General features: G+C 40.2%; 2 protein-coding genes across 4 annotated transcripts; both read left to right on the top strand.

The window, feature by feature from the left end:
- Nucleotides 1-1,288: 1,288 nt before the first annotated feature.
- LOC4342244 (suppressor of RPS4-RLD 1) lies at nucleotides 1,289-11,015 on the top strand. Of its 2 annotated transcripts, none has more exons than XR_001547739.3 (23): nucleotides 1,289-1,520; nucleotides 1,620-1,729; nucleotides 3,174-3,769; nucleotides 4,023-4,067; nucleotides 4,150-4,251; nucleotides 4,327-4,407; nucleotides 4,508-4,574; nucleotides 4,711-4,811; nucleotides 5,164-5,271; nucleotides 5,427-5,497; nucleotides 5,592-5,648; nucleotides 6,320-6,428; nucleotides 6,627-6,707; nucleotides 7,280-7,366; nucleotides 7,443-7,649; nucleotides 8,435-8,736; nucleotides 8,857-8,943; nucleotides 9,051-9,158; nucleotides 9,575-9,666; nucleotides 9,803-9,841; nucleotides 9,921-10,011; nucleotides 10,277-10,374; nucleotides 10,462-11,015. XR_001547739.3 is itself a non-coding variant. In XM_015791940.3 (23 exons), the coding sequence occupies exons 1-23, from the start codon at nucleotides 1,405-1,407 to the stop codon at nucleotides 10,748-10,750; spliced, it is 3,036 nt and encodes a 1,011-aa protein (XP_015647426.1). In that variant the 5' UTR covers nucleotides 1,289-1,404; the 3' UTR covers nucleotides 10,751-11,015. The 2 variants fall into 2 exon arrangements, 1 of the variants encoding a protein (XP_015647426.1); XM_015791940.3 differs by having other exon boundaries at nucleotides 9,051-9,150.
- Nucleotides 11,016-11,553: 538 nt separating this feature from the next.
- LOC136357382 (putative F-box/FBD/LRR-repeat protein At4g03220) lies at nucleotides 11,554-15,237 on the top strand. Of its 2 annotated transcripts, none has more exons than XM_066312615.1 (2): nucleotides 11,554-12,603; nucleotides 14,764-15,237. In XM_066312615.1, the coding sequence occupies exons 1-2, from the start codon at nucleotides 11,566-11,568 to the stop codon at nucleotides 15,112-15,114; spliced, it is 1,389 nt and encodes a 462-aa protein (XP_066168712.1). In that variant the 5' UTR covers nucleotides 11,554-11,565; the 3' UTR covers nucleotides 15,115-15,237. The 2 variants fall into 2 exon arrangements, 1 of the variants encoding a protein (XP_066168712.1); XR_010742720.1 differs by lacking the exon at nucleotides 11,554-12,603 and adding an exon at nucleotides 13,908-14,039 and having other exon boundaries at nucleotides 14,764-14,901.
- The last annotated feature ends 215 nt before the right edge of the window (nucleotides 15,238-15,452 follow it).

Genomic DNA, 15,452 nt, shown 5'->3' with positions numbered 1-15,452 from the left:
AACATGCAGAAGATTGCCGGCCGTGTCATAATTTATATAATCAAATATAATCTACTAATTAAGCATGGGTCATGATGGGTATGGGTGTGTCTACCATCATTCATTTTCAGGTGGTCCATGTGTGACTGTGATTCTGTGGACATTGTCACATGTGTTAGCGAGTTGTAATTTTCTTTCTAAAAAATGTTAGTCTCACGTTTCGCTTTCACTATAAACAGGGCTAATGACATTCGATCTTAAGAAAATGTTAGTCTCAAATTGCTACGTCCATGAGGCTTTACTCAAGCCTGTACTATACAATACTTAGCTTATACTGTACATAGTTTCGGAGGATAATTCCTAAGTTCCAAATGTTAAGCAACCTCTTCCAAGAGAAAATTTAGAGAAAATTTACAGTGCGATATAATTTCTTAGGGAAAAGATAGAGGGGAGTTTGCGTATTAATTAGAGGTCCTAGAAAGCAAGATCCTAGATGTATACGTTTTCGGACGGAAAAAAGAAAAAAGGATAAAGTTGATTCCCATATGAAACATCAAAGTTGTTTCATGTACAATTCTTACATCAGAAGTTACTAAGGGCATGTTTCGAGGAACTTCAAGCAGCTACAAATTCTCTTTAAATCAAACATTTGAGATTTTTGCTCAGATTATAAGAAGTCAAAAGCTAGGTTTTCTAGCTTTTCAAATTCTCACCAGCTGCTTCTCAGAATTTTAGACTCATTCCAAAACAGACCTAACTATATATGTCTGGCTTTGTATCCTTTGTATCTTTGTGTTATCACATACATCAAACTTTCATTACAAAATGAATGATGCAAGTGATTTTTTTTCTAGAGGATGATTCATGTTCCAAATCCAATGGTGCATATTTAGATGTCATATTGTTTCACCTATAACCGATTATAAACGGTTACACTTATTAGCGAAAAAAAAGGAAAATAAAGTGATAAAAACCTTCAATCCATTTCACATTGGAGTCTGAACAACTGAACCTGCATCTGAGGACCTAGGATCATTCTGTAATCCATTATGATATCAGGGGCTTTAGGGGAAAAAATAACTAATCTATCCAAACGCACCAAAGCGCCCTGCTTCCTTTCCCCACACACAAAAAAAAAAATCCGCAACAGAAAAAAAAGAGGAAAAAGAGAGGGGCCCATGTGTCAAAGTTACACCCTAATAAGTATAAAAAAAAGAGGAAAAAAAACAAACCGCAACAGAAAAAACCGAAAAAGAGAGGGGCCCATGTGCTAAAGTTACCACACAACACAAGTGAGAGAGAGAAAACGAGTAACTAATCCCTCCCTCCTCTCACAAATTCACAAATCCATCCTCGCCTCGCCTCCCACCTCTCGTTCCCCTCCCCTTCCCCGGCGACCGGCCGCCGCCGCCGCGCGCCGCCGTCATGGGGTCGGAGCGCGCGGAGCTGGCGAGGGTATGCGGGGGGCGCAACTGGTCCAAGGCCATCCGCATCCTCGACGCGCACCTCGCCCGCTCCCCGTCCTCCATCCACGACCTCTGGTTAGTACTAATGTCTCTAGTAATCTCTCGCTCGCCGATCCGCGGGATCTCTGATCTGGTCTAGGGTTTGTGACGCGGATTCGTGCCTCTCTCTCGCAGCAACCGGGCCTTCTGCTACTCCCAGCTCGAGCTCCACAAGCACGTCGTCAAGGATTGCGACCGCGCGCTGGAGCTGGACCCGGCGCTGCTCCAGGCCTACGTGCTCAAAGGTTTCCGTCCTCCTCTGCTTCCCTTGCGGTTTCCTCCTTCATTATGGATTGCCGCTACTACAACTCATCATATTCGTTAGCTGGTTCGTATTGGATTCATAGCATTGATTTGTTCTGTTACTAGTGTAGTGTTTAATCAAAAAAAATATTTTCTGGTTTCTTGATTGAAGAACTTATTACTTAGTTATTTTTGGGATGGATGGAGTAGGTCATAAGCTCAAGTATCTTGGATGAATGTTCTTTGCTTCTTGAATGGAACAAAGACACGCCTTTGGTTAGCAGTACAAGGTTAAGTTGGACTGCTGAATTGAAGTTGATCTCTGACCAAAAATATCTTCTTTCAACCAAATGATATGAGTGGAAAAATCTGTCTCTCTCTAGCCAGCTTGAGTATCTTTGTGTCTTCTGGTCTCTCTGGATCAACTTTTCAGTGATGAGAAAGACCGCATCTTTACTGACAAATCCATTAAGGCCTTAACTTATTATGAACAAAGTAATGAAAGCGTGCCATCCTAAACAAGTAATAGCTATAATGTTCCAGGAAACCAGGGTGTTGAGAACTTGAGCTTATCTGAACTTTTGATTCATGAGCGAGCTAGCATTGAATGCCCTTTTATCTACTTCTAATATAGAAAGTTTAACCCTCCTTGCAAATGCTAATGTTTATGTTGAAGTGACAATAATTTCTGGTGTAGTGCAAGCTAGCTTTGAAATGCCATTTTACCATTCTGCGGTAGTTCTTTTCTTTTACTTTAGAATGGGCAAGTGAAGTTTCTTTGTAAACCTTGTTGTAGACTCCTGCAAGGGTATCATAGCTAACTTTTGAAGATAAAATCTAGTCTTTAGGAGTATATCAAGATTTCATTTGGTTCATATATATGCCCTTAATTTCACAGTACAAGTATCTGCAGATAGCTAACAAGACTTATTTGACATATGCTGATAGTTTTATGTTTTGTTTAAGTGCATTTTACTGTAAAGAACATTTATTTTTAATAGATGAGCATGAAGCATGCCCCTGATAACTGCTTGTTGTGCCTGTCTGGTAGGGCTCATGGACCCATGAATATTGGAGTTCAGTGTTCTCATCAGCGCATGCAACTGATAGAAAAATGTAGTGTGAGTGCGTGACTATATTGTTATTAGGTATAGTTCAATGATTATTATTTATTCTATCAAGTACCTTGGGAGTGAATAATGATGACCAGGCAGGGCCCGTGGATTTGATATGAGTCTGCATTATATATGCTTTCTTTCATTTCTGAATTTTTCTTTTCTTCATGCTAGTATCTTTACGTGTGATCCAAGAACACCTGAATGAAAAAAAAAAATCTGCAATGAGACTTACCTAGACAGTGACCCATCTTTTCTATAACCAGATACTCCTTTATTGAGGCAAATGCCTCTAGCAAACTTTGTATGATGATATATATTTTTGGTTCAGGCAAGGCATTGTCTGCATTAGGGAAAAGAGAGGAAGCTTTGGCTGTTTGGGAGCAAGGACATGAGGTTGCTGTTCGTGATACAATGGACCTGAAACAATTGCTTGAGTTGGAAGAATTGGTTTCCTCTGTTAAAATCTGTGAGACGATCGAGTGTGAAGACCGTGTCGTGGATGCATCACCATGTGATACCAAAGTTGTTATATCCGAAGATCGTGTTGTTGACACATCATGCACTGCAACTACAATGGCTGATACAAAAACTGTTGTTTGTGAAGAAAACATCGGGAACTCTGGAGTTATATCGAATGGTGCTGTGATATTGGCTAATGATAATAAAGCGGACAACAATAAAGAATGCAGCAGTCCAACAAAAGATACAACAGGGACACATCATACTCCCAAGAAAACAACAAAGCCAGATAAGAAAAGCAAAGCAAAAGGTAGAAAAGAAATAAACAGCCAAATCGAAGATGTGGCAGATAGCATAAGTTCCGGTGAAACTGTAGCAGTAGATCAAACACTATTTGCTTCAAAAATATCAAAATCATCAAAATCCATAAGCTTGGATTTCCGCCTTTCCAGAGGCATTGCACAGGTACATTCCATTTGTTATAATTCTGACTATCGGTTTATCAAATAGTATGGCTTCGGTTAGTATGTACTACTCTCAGTAAACATTTGAATAACCATGTTCAGATGGCACATTTTGCATTTAAAACAATTGCATTTTTTTACCCTAGAAACAATCGTTAGAGTTTGACAGCCTGATGTTCAAGGTTCTAAAAGTATCTAGGAGGATATGTTATACTCAATAGTCTGACTATTATCTCTGCACAATACATATTCAGGTGAATGAAGGAAGGTATGACCAAGCAATATCCATTTTTGATCAGGTATTTGTCTAATATCAGTTTTTTTTGGGCGTATTTGTTGTAATTGGAAAGGGAGCTGAAATTTTGCTTGTGATCTCTTTAGATACTGCGAGAAACTCCAACATATCCAGAGGCACTGATTGGAAGAGGAACAGCTTATGCATTTCAAAGAGAATTGGATTCTGCTATTTCTGACTTCACCAAGGTTGAACTTTTATATGCTTAACTCTTTCCTTTCAAGTTGTGTAAAAATGACCTTGTGGCCTTTTCTTGATGGCAGGCTATACAATCAAACCCATCAGCTGGTGAGGCATGGAAGCGGCGGGGACAAGCTCGTGCTGCTTTAGGAGAGTTCACCGAGGCAAGCTCGCTGTAGTTGTCACAATATCAACACTAACATGGATTCAATATTGAGAAAAGCAGTAGGGGTTATCTAAACTCATTAATTCTGTTCTTTTCAGGCTGTTGAAGACTTGACTAAAGCATTGGAATTTGAACCAAATTCTCCTGATATTTTACATGAAAGAGGTTAGTTTCTTTACCGATGGTTGAATCTCACTTCGCATTTACGCTTGATTCGTGCACCCTAGTAATAAAGCCATATGTCTAGACTGCAAGAGCATACTGCCTACTCTTGTATTCTGATAGCATATCCTTGTGGTAGGAATTGTGAACTTCAAATTCAAGGACTACAATGCGGCAGTGGAAGATCTCTCAACATGCGTGAAGCGTGACAAGAAAAACAGTTCTGCACACACCTACTTAGTAAGTAAATGGGTTTCCACTGAAAAATCTGTTTTCTCCTGCTAGGTTTGGTTACCCACAAACTTCAAGTTCTCTCATCCAATAACCATATGGAAATATTTTCCTTATGCACCAAAACAGCACTTTATTCCACTTTTCCACCATTTTTGATACAATAATTTTGGGATTATCCATTGGATTTCTTCTGTAGGGACTCCTGCCACTTAAGTAATTAACACAGGATTTGTAATTTGACTAAGTTAACTTGCATGCTAAAAATATGTTAAGGTTGGAATTAACCATCTTAAATGACATACAACATTTAGGAAATTTGCCATGTATTTGCAGAGTATTAATCTTCTTATTGCTTCAGGGACTAACTCTTTCGGCACTTGGGGAGTACAAACGTGCTGAAGATGAGCATCTCCTTGGCATAAAATATGATGAGAACTTCCTTGACAGTTGGGCTCACCTATCTCAGGTGAGTTCTGTTGTCTTATGGACGTGCAATTCCATGTCTTATAGTTTCTTCTGTCAAGTTATCTTTTGTACACATTTTCATTCATGTTAATATTTCTATACACATACTTGTGTCAAGTAACTGATATTTGGCTACTTGGGTGTCTTGTGTGGTAGCTTTACCTTGATATAGGTTGTCCAGAGAAGATGTTGAATAATGTTGAGAAAGTTCTTCAAATTGATGTCAGGTAAATTTCATGTATTTGGTATTCCTTCTTTCATCTACGTGATTGGCTTATTTATTTATTTGCCCATTTATGTATTTTTCTTGATTGCTTCTAGCTTTGGAAAAGCATACCATCTACGTGGAATTCTCTACCATGGAATGGGTAGACATAGGTAACCCTTTCTGCTGTTGCTTATTTCCCATGGTATAATAACATGAATTCTGTACCATGGAATGAGTAGACATATGCTACCTCTCTACATCTACATTTTTATGTCCACACTTATTTTCATTTACTTCTTTTTCCTGTCTAAGTCATACATCTATGACATATTTTCATCATTTATTCATAATTGTTAGGTCCCTTTAGTTTAGTGGGCATACTGTTTTATGTCGATGTGATTACTGATAATGAATTTCCAAGCGTAGTTACTCTCCTGTTAGTGCCATAGTATTTGGTGTCTAGTTTATTAGTTAATGGCCCCAAGATTAATGGGGCATACAGACCATAAATGTGATCTAGTTACGTAGAAGCTGCCATATTTAATACTTGTAAACTTTTACATGATCTTGAGTTCTGGGTTTCCTGTTTTATTACCAACTTAAGCTAGAACCAGAAAATGTCTTGGTTCATATTCTACTTTAGCCTATTTCTATGCGTCTTCTGTAAATTTTACGATATGCATCTGGAAATTTGGTTCTCAACTCAAATGTAACATATATTTACTTGTTTGCCCTCCCACATTGATTGCTTTTATTGGCTTGGGCAAGTGCTGTCTGTCCTAGTTCCTGTCTCAAACTTGTATCTTCTAAGCTCCCCTTAAAGCTAATTTTGGTTTTGCAGGAGTGCTATCAAAGATCTGTCGGTTGCTTTAAAACATGAGAGTTCAAATATAGAGTGCCTATACTTGCGTGCCTCTTGTCATCATGCGATTGGAGAGTACAAGGCCGCGGTATGTTACTGTTTAATTTAGTGAACCGGCAAATGCTAATTTAAACTTTATTAGGGATGATAATGATTGTGACTGCTCTAAAGCTATCATTCTGCCATCAGTTGCATGACTGCATCTATGTCTATTTTGTCATCTATACTAGTATATACTACTACATTTTGCGCTTTTTTAACAAAAAAAATCCTTTTTCCTTTGAAGATCAAAGATTATGATGATGTCCTCGACTTGGAGCTTGACTCCATGGATAAATTTGTGCTACAATGTTTGGCCTTCTATCAGGTACATAATTTATTCCCTTTCAATTGCTTTTTCCATGGAGCTTGTTCCTTATGCCAATACCATGAATTCCCTGGTCTAAAGATCTGAAATCCATTCGAGGAGATGAAAAGGAATATAGGCATTGCATCCCACTACGACTAGAGTATCAACCCTTTCTTTCGCCTTAGAAATCCACAGAAAGTTTTTAAAGCTACAGGCTATCCATAATTAACGAGCTTATAACTACAGTATTAGATACCTATATTTCATTAGGAATGCAAATCTCACATCGAGTCCAAAACTTACTGTGATTGTTAAGTTATCTTATAATTTTGCAAACGGGGCCAAAGTTTTCTTTACATAACTATTGTTGTTCTCTCGCAACAACTAGCACTAGCATGATGCATAATCAAAACTTTTGTCTGTTTGCCTCAGATCAAGCAGCTTTATTTGAACACAAGCACTTCTTTATCTTGGAGTCTTGGACTCCCGGGTTCTCTACTAACTAACATTATCTTCTGTTCTATATCTGGGGTCATGTCATTGTTTCTTTTGCTACTAACCCTGGTTTTCTTGCCTGATATTCCTTGCAGAAGGAAATCGCTCTGTATACTGCTTCAAAGGCCAATTTAGAGTTCTCTCAGTTTAACATTGATGATGATGTTGACCCACTGTTCAAGGTTGAGTTTTCTCTAAAATCTATTGCAGAACCTTGATCTTTGTGATGCACTAACTAAAGGTTTATGTGAAATATAGGAATATTGGTGCAAACGACTGCATCCTAAAAATGTGGCTGAAAAGGTCTATCGGCAACCACCGTTACGGATCTCACTGAGAAGTGGACGCCTTAACAAGCAAGACTTCAAATTCACAAAGCATCAGACAACTCTTATCCTAGCTGCAGATTCAATTGGGAAGAAGATACAATATAATTGTCGTGGCTTCTTGCCGAATCAACGCCAGGTATCACTCACCGAGCTTTCCAGATTATGTATTTCTTTTTCATCATCTGAGTTACCTTGTTAAAATGATCAACATCACTGGTGTGATGTTTCATAACAATTAAGGGGGACGTAAGTGTGAATGGGATCAAACATTTGATGAAGGCAAAACATGTTGGTCCTTATATTTGTATCCACTTTGTTCATCTCTACTTCTGTAGAATGATCTCATTTTTCTATCACCGTCTGATTGCATTACACTCTTGTGGAGAATATCACCAAAAGAGTAAATAAGGCTTATATGTTACTATGTTCTTTTTATCAATTTCTTATTTTGGTGCCTAAAGGTTGGTTTGAAAGATAAAATATATTGTGTTAAAGCTATGTAGAAGATCCTTTTGAACTTGAACAAATCGCAATATGCCAATATTTTTTAATAGTCCAACTAATGCTCCTAAGTTTGGTGGTTCTTTCCTTTTGAGGAATAAAATTGTTTTGATGAATGGTCATTTCCTTTTTGCCTTTCTGTACATGCTAGTGAGAAATCCTGTCTTGATGTTGGGTAGGTATGCACTTCAGTTCTCCTTGTTTGTGCCTTGTTATGTCATAATTTGTCCCTTCTCCAGTTTAAGTCGAAGCGTCGTGCCTCATTTTTTAATTCATGATTCAGCTGATTAATCTGGTCATATAGTTTCTAAACGCATTTCATGAATCATGAATAACAAAATGATCCCGATTCCGATAATTTTGCTTTATAAGTACATTTTACTGATTAGTGATCTAATACTAGTATATTTTTTCTTGTAGTACCGAATGGCTGGGTTGGCTGCTATTGAGATTGCCCAGAAAGTTTCCAAAGCATGGCGCTTTCTGAGAAATCCAAAGAACAATGCAAAGTTAGTTAGGAGAAGGGATAAGCTTAACGCGTGCCAGAACAGGGGAGGGTATTGCAGCACAAGTACTTTGTCTGGATCACCAACATCCAGTCCAAATGAAGACAGGATTTCCTCTGGAATTTCTCTCTCCTGGCATGATGTCTATAATATTGCTGTTAAATGGAGACAAATTTCTGAACCTTGTGACCCAGTTGTTTGGATCAATAAGCTAAGGTGAGTTAATTTCTGGTGAAAAGAATTAATTATTGAATCATTCTTATTTTTTCAATCATTCTCATGCTTACAAATTTTATTTTGTCAATCATTCTCTTGCTTAAATTTTTCTGGTACCAGTGAAGAGTTCAATTCTGGATTTGGTTCTCATACCCCGATGCTTCTAGGCCAAGCAAAAATAATTCGTTACTATCCATATTACCAAAGGTTAGGAAATGACCACTATCTTTTTACTTTGACGTGTGGCAATTTGCAGTGGGTCAGTAATGGTCTGGGTCAGTAATGGTCTTAACTTGTTTTGTATAACATGGCAGTGTTTTGGAAGCTGCAAAGAATATCATGCTTGACTTGAAATATGTCAATAATGCGGAGGATCGTGCAATCTTCCTTACAGATATTGAAAAGTTGAAGAAGGTAAGTTGGTAAGTTATACAATAGGCTGTTGAATGTCATAGCTCATGCATGAGTCATGACATATCAATGTTTCTTTTGCACCTAGAGTAAGTTTATACAATACAATTCCAAGCCCTAAGAGGAACAAAGGGAAAGTTCTAGCATTCCACATTGGAGTTGAGGAAAGTTTCCAAAAGGGCATTCAGGGTGATGTAGCATTTGTATAATATGCTATATTAGTATTTCTCATTACATATATCTAATATAAGTTACATAAGCAGTGGTATCAAGCAGATGTGAAGGATGGGCTTCATTTTGATGAATTTCTGTGTTCAACAGCACTTTGATTGATTCTAGCATATTTTCTTTGTTGCATCATTTTCCTTCTTCCAATAGATAGCATGAAGCTTAATGTGTTATTTTCTCATGATAATTAAACCTGCAGATAGAAGTTGCATCGTCGTGCTCGGAGTTGTACCATATAGTTGGTGAGACCTACTGGGTCTCTACTAGATGCGACAGCATTGCATTTCAGGGGTAAATACCTTTTACTTGCTCGGATATTTACTAGGATGTGTTTGTTGTTCTCCCATGTGAAACTGCAGCAAAGTACTTACAAACAGTGTTGCACTACCCTTGTGCTTATTTAATAACAAAGTTTGGGCTCTTTCAGGAGGCGTCTTGAAGGGACAAGAATTACCACTCAAAACATGTAAGTTGCTTAATCAGTTCTCTTTGTTTTGCTACACCCTCCTGCTTTCCTGCTTACTTGTATCATGATGGCATCGCAGGGGCAAGACAGGATTCGACTTTGCAATACGAACACCTTGTACACCATCAAGGTGGGAGGAATATGATGAAGAAATGTCTGCAGCTTGGGAGGTACAGTTAGATTTATTGTACTGTAACTTTGTTGGTTATGGTCTCTTGAGTTTACACGGTATCGGGGAAGGTTCTCTAAGGAAGAGCTTAGAAACCATGACATGCTTTTAAATTTATTGTTGTACACTGTTGAATTACATTATGGGGAGCCTTGGAACTTCACATGAGTTGCAATAGAAAGAGTTGATGCTGCAGCAGACAACTTGTGTTTAGGTTTCTGTAATATTTACAGTTTCAGACAAACTAATAGCTCTGTGATCTGCAGGCCATTTGCGAGGCATATTGTAGTGACACGAACCCGACGCGTGACCCTGATATGCTTGATGCTGTGAAGGCAGCAATATTGCGTATGACATATTACTGGTACTTACTGCAACCTCTTCTCTTTCCCTCTCTCTCTCTCTCTCCTCCCGTAAAAGATACGACAATTGCTTTTGTGGGGTGCTGCAGGTACAACTTCATGCCGCTTTCAAGAGGTTCAGCTGTCGTTGGTTACGTGGTGTTGCTTGGCTTATTTCTGGCAGCAAACATGGATGTCACTGCTAGCATCCCTCATGGGGTTCAGGTAGATTGGGAGGCCATTCTGTCTCAAGATCCTGACACATTTGTTGATAAAATCAAGCCCTGGCTGTATCCATCAATAAAAACAAGCAGGAACCTGAAAGACTATGCAGATGTCAGCGTGGCATTCAGCACCACAGGATCGGTTGTAGCGGCCTTAACTTGTGTTGACACATGAGTTTGATATTGATTTCAGCGGATACTATAGGTTGGCTGAATTGTTAGCGTCTTTGTTTCACCATAATACCCCCATGAACTGTTAAAACAGCTTTGTCTAGATTGTCGAGCATTTTTCGGTTTGCTACAGTTTTTCAGTTGCTTCATAGAGCTGTATACCTGTATGTTGTAATGCTGTTTGTTTGACACAATAATGTCATTCTTTTTCCCTTGAACGATGGCTTTGTAATAATAATTACCAATAATTCATGAAAACGTTTGACAAACGGAGCTTGTTTCTTATGCTATGGGTGGTTCAGATTTAGCCTTGTTTCTTCATGGATTCGCAATTTTGGTTTGAGATTTCGGGCCTATCTGTCAGTCCTGATAGTATTATCCCCTTGCCAAGAAGGTGGAATTTGTTTTTGTCAAAAGAACTGTTCAGATTCAGTGAAGGATTGTTCGACTCCTGGGCATATTAGTTCAAACTGAAAATATTACGTTCGAAAGTTCAGTCTCCCTGCTTTCAACTATTTGCCACTTTTAGATTTAGCAATTAACTATTTGCCATACCTATCTCAATGATATGTGGGTTCACATGTGTCTATGACATATGGGTCCAGTGGCAAATAATTAATTGCCACATCTAAAAGTTCAATATGATTCAAACGTGGCCTGCTACGGCCCAGTTTGGATAGGCCCGTTATGATTCAAACGTGGGCCTCTGTGCGGCCCAAGTTTGGATAGGCCCATTGGGTTTCGACCTACTTTCTTTAAATGGCGACACGAACACCGATAAATTTCGCAAACCCCCCCTCCGCCGAGCCGAAACCCAAAATGCCGCCGCCTCCGCCTCCTCCTCCTCCGATGGGCGACGGCGAGGTCGAGAGAGCCGGCATGGAAACAGACGGCGGAGGAGAGGATCGCATCAGCGCGCTCCCAGACGATCTCCTCTGCTCCATCCTCCTCCGCCTCGGCTCCACCCCCGCCGCCGGCCAGACCAGCCTCCTCTCCCGCCGCTGGCGCCGCCTCCCCTCCAAGCTCCCCAGGCTGCTCTTCCCCTTCCCCTCCACCCCGCCCTGCGTCGGCCCCGGGATCGCCGCCAACACCGCCCCGGTCCTTCGCCACGTCGACGTCGTCTGCTGCGACTCCCCCGCCGGAGCCACCGCCACCTGGCTCCACCTCCTCGCGCCCCGCCTCGCCCACGACGGCGTCGTCTACTTCAGGAACACCATGTCCCGGAGGCGCCTCATGGCCCCTCACCGCGGCCTTGGCCTCGCCTCCCCCTCCCCGACCTTCGAGCTCCCCTGCTTCGCCACCGCCGCCAAGCTGTGGCTCCGCCTCGAGTTCCTCAACCTGGAGCTCCCCCGATCCGGCGTCTTCGCCCACCTCACCGAGATGTTCCTGGAGCACGTCGACTTCAACCACAGGGGCAGGGGCGACTTCGGCCACACCTTCTCCACGCCGCGCTGCCCGCTGCTGCGCCGCCTGCGAATCGCCATGTGCACCGGGATTGACACCATGGGCATCTACTCCGACTCCCTCCACCATTTCGAGCTCGAGTTCGTCCCCGGATTGATGGAGCTCACGCTCATGGCGCCCGGCCTCAGGACGCTCGAACTGCTATCCTGCTTCTACTACATCCAGGAGTGGAATTGCTCGATCCATGCCCCGGATCTGGAGTCTCTTCGATGGGGCGATCGGTTTAATATAGGTTCTGTGCGGTTCGTCGGCTTCGCGCGCCTCCAGCAGCTCGCCGCCTTCACCATTCCTGTCTTTGGTCGGCCGGACAACACAATCATTCAGGAATTCGCGTTGCTCTTGGGGCGCTTCTCGGCTGTCTACCGTCTAGACCTCCTGCTCAGCTATGAAAGAGTGAGTACTTATCACCTGCTCTCTCTATTGTGGAAATAGATTAGCAAGTAGTTCCCGCGAAAATGCTTTAAACGGTTCTTACTCTCTTTGCGACATCGAACCATTAAGCATTAAGATTAGTTAAGGGGGAAGCACGGGAGGATTAAGCATATGTAGTTACATGAATGACATATTTTTGTTATGTTCTTGTTTTGGTACCGTCGTTGCATGTTCGCAATGTTTACGAGACGTAAATGCGAGTATCGGACATCGGCATGCATCGAATTTGGCAAGTGGAATGGGGAGAGTATTTGAGACGCGTAGCTAAAGCTAAAAAAAAACTAAAACTATCATTAACACACATAGTTCAAACATGGAAAACATAACACCTGTTCTCTAATGTGGAAATAGGTTAGCAAGTAGTTCCCGCGAAAACACTCTAATGTGGAAATAAGTTAGCAAGTAGTTCCCGCGAAAACGCTTTAAACGGTTCTTAATCTCTTTGCGAGATCGAACCATCAAAATTAGTTAAGGGGGACCACGGGAGGATTAAGTGTATGTAGTTACATGAATGGCATATTTTTATTATATATGTTCTTGTTTTGGTACTGTCGTTGCATGTTTGCAATGCTTACGAGATGTAAATGCGAGTGTCGGACATCGGCATGCATCCATGTTCTGAATTTGGCAAGTGGAATAGGGAGAGTATTTGAGATGCGTAGCTTAAGCTAAAAAAATAACTATCATTAACACACATAGTTCAAACGTGGAAAATTAAGAAATTATTATGTTAGAACTCGAGAGTTGAGAAATATAACCTATCTTTATGGAGTATTTGTTTATTTGGTCAAATTGTATTACATTACCACATAGAGGTTTCCTTATTCATGATCAAGCATCATGTGCCTAGAATTCAAGTATAGGTTTCCTTATTGTTGGCCAAACAGATAAAAAAAAGAAGAAGTGTAGAGCATAGCACTAAAAGCTGAATTCGAAAGTCCCATGTTTTGTATTCCACCCTCCCCCTCCGTGTCATATCAATCTTCAGTGTTGATACTCATGCTCAGAGTTTGTTTATAGAGAATTAGCAATGCAACTGTTTGTTTGTGACCATGGAATATCCAAATAGATAACACCCCTTTCACCTTTCCGTCAATTTAAATGCTCATTTTAAATTATAAAGCATTCCTTATGACAGATGAATAAAACTATATATTTCTGCATTTCTTGTACTATCTTATATGACCCTTCTTATTTTTGACTGTTTTTTTAATTTAGTGCAGGATTTAGATAAATATGAATATTTGATGGAATACATAACCAAGCTTCCCAACATGAATACCATGTCTTTATGGTTGTACGCAAGAGGACATTCAGTTGGAACTTCAGTATTCTATTTGCTCTCGCTATGCCCCAGTGTTAAAAGATTACAACTGACATTACTTGATGGAACAGTGGTAAACTACTAAGGCTTTATTTCCTAATAGCACATACCATGTTGGTTTGAATATGATACTTAGCTCTGATGTTTCTGGTGGTTCGTTGGGAACCTTAAACTGTGCCTATTTTCATATGTATGCTAGCTTGTAAACTATAACAAAACTTGATGTATGCGCAAAGGCACAAGAAACTCCAAATTAGAAGTTCTTTTTGCTGACTCAGGGGGTGTAGCATTACCTGTTCTATAATGTTCTGTCGTTTAGATTGGCTTTATGTTCACATCCATTTTGGTAGTTGTTCCTGAACATGTGATTTCATAGGTATTATCCTTGGTAGTTGCGCCATGCACCTGTGATTTCATAGGTGACTACCGGTGTGATACAAACCATTTCATCTCTATCACTGTCATGTTGAGATAGAAAATATATTTGAATTCGTGGTAATTGGGCTGATATGTTACTCGGTACGTCAACATTGAAAGCGTTGTTAGGATATAATTCTAAGATTGGTTATGTTTGTCATATGATTGGTGTATTTGAGAAGGCCTACTTTTATACTATGAGGCATGAACATTAAGATATTCCATTGTAAAGATTATTAAATGCGCAAACTTGCAACTATGGGCACAATACTCTAGGCTTAAATGTTACACTACATTGTTTTTAGTGATATTTCCTGTCACACCTCATTTTGTTTATATACCAATCAATCAGCCATGAGTATATTGTCTACTGATTTCAGGCGAATAGTCCTTGCCATTCGAATTGCGAGTGTGATGAGCACCCAGACTGGAATGAATGGGAAGCCATCGTGCATGGTCTCGAGGAAGCAGAAATTCGCAGCTTCAGAGGAACAGAGCATGATTTTAACTTTGTGGCGCTACTGTTCCTGGTGTCACCAGCGCTTAAAAAAATGACGATAACTTTAGATTGTATGGCTGATGCAAGTGAGGAATCATGCCAGAAGCTACGCGAGATTGTAGCAGGCCACCCTGGGGCTTGCCTTGAAATACACCAGAATACGAGTGGGGTGTTCTATGAATTTCGGCAAAGCAATTTCACCAAGACACCTGATGATCATTATTATGGTTAGTAAGTATGTTGCTTGATCTTTGGTATCTGATACTTTTTGGTGGTGTGATACCTTGTGGTGGTAAAACTGCAATTAAAACTTAAAACGGTTGTTGTTGCTGGTACTTTTAGTGTCACCTTTACCTAGTTGCAGTACTATGTACACTTTTAGTGTCACCTTTACCTGGTTGCAGTACTATGTATACAGAGCTTTGGTACTCTGATTTTACCTTGCTATGATCGTTTACCATGATTTGTGTTCTTCTGCATAGTTATTATGTTATTGATTCAAAATATGTGTGTGGTGGTCAAAAATTTTTATGGACAATTTTTTGGTGTTAATAGCTTTTTTAGTGTTTA

This window comes from Oryza sativa, chromosome 7 (genome assembly GCF_034140825.1).
Source record: "Oryza sativa Japonica Group chromosome 7, ASM3414082v1".
Taxonomy (NCBI): Eukaryota; Viridiplantae; Streptophyta; class Magnoliopsida; order Poales; family Poaceae; genus Oryza; species Oryza sativa.
Note: the sequence above shows the minus strand (reverse complement) of the source record. Positions and strands in the feature narration are given on the sequence as shown.